This window comes from Gallinula chloropus (assembly GCF_964237585.1).
Source record: "Gallinula chloropus genome assembly, chromosome: 16".
Classification (NCBI taxonomy): Eukaryota; Metazoa; Chordata; class Aves; order Gruiformes; family Rallidae; genus Gallinula; species Gallinula chloropus.
The window spans coordinates 1,141,137-1,149,706 of NC_140101.1; the positions used below are offsets into that span (position 1 = coordinate 1,141,137).

Here is an 8,570-nt window from a genome sequence, read left to right on the forward strand (position 1 = left end):
CCTGCCCCAGGCAGCCGCAGGGGTGACCTGCAGCACAGCCCTTCCCCAGGCCCGGCACCCGCTCAGGGGGACCCCTCGCACTGCGCAGCCCCACACAAGGGGGGCACCCTGGGAAGAGTCCCCTCTGCTTGTCAACCCCTGTCACCCCGACCGCTGTCAGCTGGAGGTGACCCATTCCCAGGGGCCTTCTCCTGCCTGGCCACCCCAGCTGCAGCAACAGGCTTTGCTTTCCCATGAGCAGGTCTGGATTAAAATAACCTCCCTGGCCCAGATCCCTTCCCTGGGGTTGCAGATGCCACGTTTGCTCCGAGCGTGGCCCACAGCCCTGCCTGAGCCTCAACGCTTTGCATCCCCTTAGTGGGGACATACCTGTCCCCTTCCCATCCCTCAGGGATGTCTCCTCCTCCCAGCCATGCCCGGCTGTGCTGGCTTTGGGGACTCTGTCCCCGCTCAGCAGCCATCCCCAGGCCAGGCTGAGCCCCCTGGGACCACTGACTGTGGGGCAGGGCACGGGGCCAGCCCTGCTCTGATTACCCCCAGCGCTTTTTCCTTTTTATTCCTTAATTTACTGAGTGCTAAATCCAAATATTACAACTTCCCCTCCGCACGGCTGGTTACGCAGGCGGCCCCCGGCCGGGCATTGTCTTATTGTTTGCAGAGGGAAGCTCCAGTGGGAGATTAACCTGGCGTTCACCCCGCACTGTGGCTTCACACCCTGTCCCTGCCGCAGGGCCTGTGTCCCCAGGGCATTGGCCTGGTGCCTGGGCAGCTCTGGAGAGGTCTGGTGCATGGGGACACGCACACAGCGGTAGCACCGGGGCTGCCTGGCATCACGGGTACCTGTGGAGAGGCTGGTGTGGAGCTCAGTGGCTGCGGGGCCGCTGCAGGGTGGTGAGGAGCTGGTGGGTGTTTTGGGGGTCTCAAACAGACCCCTTGTCTTGTTCTTTCCCGGGGGATCCCAGCTCAGGGGCCATCACACTGACCCCTGGTCTGCCCATCCCATCCCATCCCATCCCATCCCATCCCATCCCATCCCATCCCATCCCATCCCATCCCATCCCATCCCATCCCAGTGTGCCCATCACACCATGATTCATGGTGTGTCCATTCCATTCCCACTCTTGGCTGCCCATCCCTCCCTAATCCTTCCCACCACCCTACCCAGGGCAGCAGAGCCCTGTCCCCCCGTCCCCACACGCTGCCATCCAGACCTCTGGAGTTGCTTTACAGTCCTTTGTCCCCAGGTCCAACAGGACCAGGGTGACCTGCGATGCTCCGCTGGTTGCTGAGGGCCCTGCAACAAGAAGGATGTCCTGACCAGAGAGTGGCTGAGCTTTGCTCCTCTGCAGGACACGTTGGGGGTCTTTGTCCTGAGCCTCTGCTCCAGGAGGAGCCTGGGGAGAGGTGGGCAGGCAGCACCCTAAGGTGTTGCCGAAGGACAAGGCTGGATCCCGGGGCTGACACCCACCTTGGTGTCCCACATCCCTGGCTGGCTCTGCTTGCTCAGCTGGTCCAGGCTCAGGCTCAGACACAACTTGACCCGTCCCGCTGCCGTGGGTGGGGAGAGCAGCCCTGCCCACTGTCTGCAGGCTCTGCCAGACCCCTCTGCTGTAGTGGCCTCATCCTCCCACAGCCCAGTGCCTGGCCAGACCCTCCCCACGAGGCCACAAATCCCTCCCCACTGCCCCTGATTCACAGCAGTGCTGGGGGGTCCTCGCTCCCCCTATCACCAAGGAGCAAGCCCCTGCCCAAGCCCCCTGCCCACCTGCCCAGGGCTGCAGCAGCTCCAGCTTGGCAGGACCTGGCCTTGGCCATCCCAGCAGCACCGTGGCTCTTGGTGCTGCCGGGCTGCAGCCACGGGTGCAGCCCTGCTGCATTCCAGCCTCACTGGCCCGGCAAGGTTAAACTGCGGAGAGGCTGAAATATTTGGGAGGGGAATGAAGAAGGGAAAGGGGAAAAAAAAAAAAAATCTATAAAAAGAAAGTTTAAAAACACAAGTTAAAGAAAAAAAAAATACCAGGCGCAGAGTGCAGCTGCGGCTCTGGTTCCAGTTCCCAGGTGATGTCAGGCCTGGAGCCTCTCCAGCCCTGGCCCCTCGGAGACGGTCTTTGTGGGTTCAGCACTGAGTGTTTTTCCTTCCTGAGACTTGGGGACACCTTCCTGTCTCAGAGAAAGCGGCCAAGAGCCTTTCCAAGGGTGTCTGTGCGCAGGAAGGGGAGAGGATGGGAGGGGAGCTGGGGAGAGAGGTGGTGAGGCTGGGCCTAGCGTGGGGCTGCGGCGGCATCCGCGGCCGATGGGCTGCGGCGGCTGCGGCCCTGGCCTGGTGCAGGGCAAAGGGGCTCCTGGCTCCCACCAGCCCCATGGCCTCCGGCGCCTCTGAGTCACCGTTTCCCTCTTGTGGTGCTGGGAGGGGCTGGAATGTACTGGGACCCACGGGCTTGGCACCGGTACACAGTGGGGACCCATGGGCTTGGCACTGGGACGTGCTGGGACCCATGGCCCTAGTGCTGGGGCATGCTGGGATTCACAGCCTCAGCACTGGGACGTGCTGGATTCCACAGCCCCGGCACTGGGATGTATTGGGTGCTCAGCTCCTGTACTGGGACTTACTGGGTCCTGTGGCCTTTACGTGGGGCTTACTAGGGCCCTAGTCGCTGGCACTGGCATGTACTGGGCTCACAGCTCCTTCACTGGGACTTACTGGGACCCATGGGCATTCCTTGGGACTTGTGGGTGTCCAAGTCTCATGACACTTGTACTCAACCCTGTGACACGCTGGGACCCACGGCCTGGCAGTTGAGACACTCTGGGACCTGCGCACTCAGGGTTGGGATGTGCTGGGACCCCCACCCTTGACACTGAGATGTGCTGGGACACACTGGGACCCCTGCCCTGGCTCTAGGACCTGCTGTGCTCCCTGCCCTCGGACCACCAACCCTCGCTGTCTCCCCAGGGGCTCCACAGCCACCGTTCCAAGGGGCCGGTCCCCTTTCATGTGTGGGTCAGGCTGTTTGCAGAGCGCAGCCTCCTCCCCGCTGCCCCTGCCCCCCGATAAACCCGGGGGCAGGGATTCTGTGTCCTGGGCTGTTTGGAGAATCTCACGGCTGTTTATTGGGGTCTGGGACACATTAGCCACGCTGAGAACAAACCTCTCCCACCCACCCCGGTCCCTGCCTGGGACCAGCTCTCACAGCTGCGCCGCGCTGTCAGCTCCATAAATCAAACCCGGGGGGAGGGAGCCCGGGGGAGGTTTGTCTCGGCCCAACCGGCGGCCGAAAGGTGCTGGTGGGCCCCTGTCTTCACCCCGTCCCCGGCGCTGGCTGGGGAAGGCTCCAGCAGGATCCCCAGGGTGTTCTCCTTGCTCCCTGCTGACTCCAGCACCTGGGGAAAGATGGGGCAGGGTCCAGGCCTGCAGCCCTTGGGGGGCTGCCCCGGGAGACCCCAGCTGCCCCATCTGCAGCTGCCTCTGCTCCGCAGGACGCACCGACCCCTGGGAGCCGTGAGCCCCGGCGCAGCACCTTTCCCAGGCTTGGTGCTCCCCCTGACCCCGCGCAGCACGGGCCCCCACCAGCAGGGTCCCGGGGGGACACCCCAGCCTGGGAAAACCCCGTGTCCCCGCCTGACCCCACGCAGGTGCCACTGCCTGCAGTTCTGCTGGGCAGGGCCTCGGGTGGCTGTTGTGGTGGCAACGGCAGTCGTGGCGGTGACAGCAGTCATGGAGGCAACAGCAGTGCTGGCAGTGGTGGCAGTGCTGGCAGTGGTGGCAGTCATGGTAGTGATGGCAGTGATGGCAGTCGTGCCACTGGTGGCAGTGGTGCCAGTCGCAGCAGCGGGGACTGTCACGGTGCTGGTGCCAGACATGGTTTTGGTGGCAGTTGTGGTGGCAGTTGTGGTGGCAGTGACAATCACAGCTGTCATGACGTACCAGGCAGAAGGGAAGGCACAAAAAGCAGTGACACCAACCCCAACCCATGGCCCAGGTGCTCCTGTGTGTGTGGCGCAGGGCTGGCAGCACCATCCCCATCCCATCCCGCGGCACAGCACGGCACTGCCTGCCCTGGGCATCCTGTAGCCCGTGGCAGGGCCAGAGCTGTCAGCAGGGTCTGGGGACATGGGTACAGCATGTGCCTGAGGCTCTCACCCCCTGTGGATCCCGCTGCAGCCCTGGGGCACACCTGTGGGGTGACTGGGGACAGTCGCACTGGCTCCAGCGGCACAGAGTGGCCGCAGGCACAGGGCCGGGGTTGGGGTCTGTCTTGGGGACCCCCCCTGCTCCCCTCCTCGTGCCAGGGCAGCAGACAGGCACCAGCCCATCAGAAAAATAAGGTTTATTTTCCAAGCGGCTGCATATGCACAACCAGCGCCCGTGGGGCCGCAACGCTGTGTCCCCCCCGAGCGCCTCGACGCCGGCCGCACACCACGGGCCCCTTCCAGTCCAGGCCCGGGGCGCGGGGACCCCCCTCTCCAGCCCTGCCCCGTGAGGGCAGCCTCGGCCGTGGGAGCGTCCTCCCACCCCGCTGCCAGCTCCGGGGTCGGTGTCTGTGCGGTCCCAGCCCGGGGGCTCCACTGCCGCCGCCTCGGGCCCGCAGCTCCCTCCCTCCCCGCTCCGGTCTCTGGGGCTGGCGTGCGGGGGCTCCGGCCGGCTCTGCCGCTGTCTCAGGTGGGTGCTGCCGGACCCCGGCTCATCTCCGTGACACTCGCAGCGGGGTCACCCCTCGCACCTTCAGGCAGTTGCCCCCAAGGTCCCTTCGGCTGCCCTGTGGAGAGAGGAGGGGAGAGCTGCAGGCGTTGAGGAGGGGGTCCCAGCCAGGGGGTGCCCCGCTCCTGCCCGCTGCTGCTCCAAAATGCCCTGTCCTGGGGCAGCTCGGCACTGCCCAGGGTGGGTGGATGGATGGATGGATGGATGGATGGATGCACGGACAGAGGGCCGTTGCCTGGCGAGCGGCTGGGCAGGTGGTTGGGGGGGTGGCTGCTGGGACAGGCCTCTGTGGCCCTGTCACCCTACACAGACGTGGCTCCCATGGCTGCTCAGTGCTTAGACCCGTGGGTAGAGCCTGTGCCGCCCCTGGACAGACCCACAGCCCCAGACAGACCTACAGACCCAGACAGACCCACAGCTACAGACAGACCCACAGCCCCCAGATTGACCCAGGGCCCCGTGGGGGACAAGGAAACTCAACCCCATTGTTCAGCACAACTTCAACCCAGTACTGCCCAGTACAACCCAGCGTGGCTTGGCAGAGTCCAGTACTGTCCCCACAAGTCAGCTCAACACCACCCAGTATGGCCCAGCACAGCCCAGTTCCAGCCCAACCCATTTCCAGCCCAACCCATTTCCAGCCTGTGTCCCAGCACAGCCCATTTCCAGCCCAGCCCAGCCCATTCCTGGTCCAGCCCAGCCCATTTCCAGCCCAGATCCTGCTGTCCCCCAGGGTCCTGAGTGCTGCAGGAGCTCCCAGTGCCTCAGTGGGTTCCCATGGAGGGTCCAGCACTGTGCCAACCCCCCCCCAGCTCTGACCCTGAGGAACAGCCCAGGGACACAGCTCAGCCTGGACTGGACTGGGGCTGGGGGTCCCCTGGGGATGACTGGTGAGGCTGCAGAGTCCAGCCAGTGCTGGGGGATGGGAGCAGGAGGAGCAATTGAAAACGGAGCAGCAGAAACCCAGAGTCCCCAGGACTGGAGTGTGCCCCATGGCTGCTCTGCTTGGGGTCACACGTGGGATGGGTGGGGGTCTTGTGGGGGTGGTGGCAGGTCTGGCAGCCTATGTGCACAGCCCTGCCCAGGGGTGCCCATGGGGCTGGGAAACTGCCATCCCTGCCGCCCACACCTTGCCCCCTGCCAGGGCAGGGGCACCCTGGACCCCGGCGTGGGCAGCAGGAGGGGCTTGCCACGGGAAAGGTGCCCCCTGAGCTGCAGGGCGGGGGTCATCTGGGCAGGGCAGGGCAGGGCAAGGGTGCTGTGCCACGGCCCAGCTCAGCCCCCTGCCCGGGTGGGAACTGTGAGGGTGCTGCTGGCAGACGGTGTGTGGGGCTGCGATTTGGGGAGCTCAGCACCCCAATGTGGGGTGTCTCCTCAGGGAGCTGTGTGGGGCAGCCCTGCCACAGCGCCCAGGGGGGCTGGCAGTGGGGTTGGACAGTGACAGGGGTGGCGATGGGGACGGGGACAGGGTCAGGCTGTGAGCTCTGAATATCCCCCCTGGGGTGGCCAAATCCCCCGGGCACTGGGGTGAGTGTTTAACCCCCCGAGACCTCCCGGCCCGGACGGACGTGGGGGAGCAGCCGGGCCCTCTGACGCGAGCAGGAGCTGTGGGCGTGCGGCTCCAGGCAGGATTTGGCCGGGAGGAGCCAAAACCTCCAGCGGGAGCTGGAGCCAGAGCCTGCAGCTCTCACTGCACAGACCTCCTGCCCCTCTCAGCCCAGGCAGGGGCCGCTTCCCCCCCTTCATCCCTCGGGGACCTGCTGCCCGAGGACCCCCATCCCACCACCCCCGCTCACCCCTTTGCGCTGGTTGCTGAGGCAGAAGGTGCAGATGCTGCGGGGCTGCTTGCTGTCCAGGTCGCCCTTGGCCCCGTAGATGGCACTGAAGCAGGGCTGCCCGTCCTCGCAGCCCTCGCCCAGCAGCAGCACGTTGGCCAGGTGGGAGATGTAGCTGGAGGCCAGGCGGAGGGTCTCGATCTTGGACAGCTTGCGATCCACGGGCTCGGTGGGGATGAGGGTGCGCAGGGCGGTGAAGGCCGTGTTGACGCTCTGCGTCCGGTCGCGCTCCCGCGCGTTGGCCGCTTGCCGCTGCTTCACCATCACCATGGGCCCCGGCTTGCGGGGCAGCTTGCGCCGAGCCTCGGCGCCCTCGCAGCAGCCGAACGACTGGTCCGACGTGTCGCTCTCGCTCCGGTTCTCCTCGTCCTCGGACAGGATGCTGAGGTCGGGGTAGAGCACGCGGGCGGCCACGGGGCGCAGCATGGTGAAGGCCATGGCGGGGCGCCCACCCACCCACGCCCCCAGCCCTGCTGGGGGGACCCCCCCGGGCTGCGGGGAGCCTCCTTCCACCGGCACGGCTGCGACGGCTGGCTGCGGGCGCCTTCCCCGCTGCTCGCTCCGCTCCGGCAGCCGAGCAGGGCTGGGACGGCTGTCTGCTGGGGGAATCGGGACTTATATGGCCGGGGAGGGGCTGGCGCCGGAGCCCACCCCCAGCCGGCCCCCCGAGCCGCCGGCCAGCGGCCAGCGTCCTCGCCCTAGCCCGCGGGAGCCAGCACTGGCTCCGGCCACCGGCCTGGCCCTGCTCTGGCATGCCAGTCTGGCCACAGGCACCTTGCACCCGGGGCCAGGCTCCGGATCATCCCTACGGGGGTACCGGAGCTCAGCGATGCCCCAGGCAGAGCCGGGGCCACCGCACAGCCACCTCCCTGTGCCGCAGCCCTCGGCACCTGCGGAGCGATGCCACGCTCAGTGCCAGCCTGTGGGCAGCGTGTCCCCAGCCTGTGGGCAGCCTGTCCCCAGCCCCTGCCTGGCTGGCTGTCCCCTGCCAGCCCCGGGTCCCATGCAGGGCTGCAAACGTGGGGCATGGAAGCCAGGATGGGGCAGGCACCCAGGAGCGGGTGGCACCGGCGTGGTGCCCGGGGTGCTTCTAAGAAAGGATGGAGTGTGGGACAAGCTGCTCCTGGCTCCCCACCGTGCCCTGCTGGGATGAGGTCTGTGCCCCAAAGGGTGCCCGGGGTGGGCAGGGAGCGGTGGGGGCAGGCAGCCCTGTGGGGATGCTCTGCCCCTCCTGCCCCTCTGTCCCCAGCGCCTGTCTGCCCACCCTGAGGGGCACAGGGTGACGTGGGCAGGGGCACAGGCAGCGTTGCAGGCAGCACTGCCAGGTAGCCAGGAGTGTTTCCTCCCTCCCAAGAGGAAGGTGTGCACCGGCAGAGGAAACACAGAGGCTTTTCCTGCAAGGGAAGAGCTGAGCTGGCAGCAGCAGGAACCACCAGCATCCCGGGGAGGGCTGGGGATGCACCCCCAGCCTGCAGCTGCCTCCCAGTCCTTCCTGGGCACCTGATACCACCCGCAGTGGCTGCCCCCCCACTCCTCCTCACTGGGGAGGGCTGTGTGGGTCCTGCTCTGCCTTCTCCGCTCCCTGGCCCGGAGCCTGACACCCCTGAGAGCAGGCAGGGGGGCAGCCAGCTGGGCTGAGCAGGCGGGAGGCTTCCTGCCTGCCTTCCTCCCCGGCCTGCGGCTGAGCAGAGGTCGCTGGCTCGGTGCTGCTCCGGGCACAGCAGGTCAAGCAGCAAAGGCAAATGAAACAGAAGCCTTGGCTCCCAGCAGACGGTCCTGGGGCTGGTGGGGACACGGCCCTGTGCGTGCTGGGCACGTGGCCCTGTGGCCTGGTGATGGCTGTGGTGCTGGCCCATGCCAGCGGTGATCCCTGTCTGGCCACTGGCCCTGCGCCCAGAGGGAGATGACAGAGGAAATCTCAAACTATAGGAGGGCAACAGGCTTGCTGGGGACTGGGGTGGCAGTCTGGTGAGTCAGGGGGCATGTAGCAACCCCCAAGGTGAGGTGGCTGGTAGGGGACCCTGGGTGCCACGGGA

The 8,570-nt window shown here is 66.5% G+C and overlaps 1 protein-coding gene across 1 annotated transcript; it reads right to left on the bottom strand.

Annotated features, from left to right (window-relative positions):
• Window positions 1–4,244: 4,244 nt before the first annotated feature.
• TCF15 (transcription factor 15) lies at window positions 4,245–7,095 on the bottom strand. Its single transcript, XM_084271725.1, has 2 exons — window positions 6,496–7,095; window positions 4,245–4,757 (listed from the first exon to the last, which is right to left on the bottom strand). Exons 1-2 carry the CDS (start codon window positions 6,970–6,972, stop codon window positions 4,683–4,685), a joined length of 552 nt encoding a protein of 183 aa, XP_084127851.1. The 5' UTR covers window positions 6,973–7,095; the 3' UTR covers window positions 4,245–4,682.
• Window positions 7,096–8,570: the final 1,475 nt, after the last annotated feature.

Coding starts and splice junctions, on each gene's coding strand:
- TCF15 (XM_084271725.1), bottom strand. CDS start 6,972: ATGGCCTTCACCATGCTGCGCCCCGTGGCCGCCCGCGTGCTCTACCCC. Junction 4,758..6,495: donor TCAGCAACCAGCGCAAAGGG/GTGAGCGGGGGT, acceptor CTCTCTCCACAG/GGCAGCCGAAGGGACCTTGG.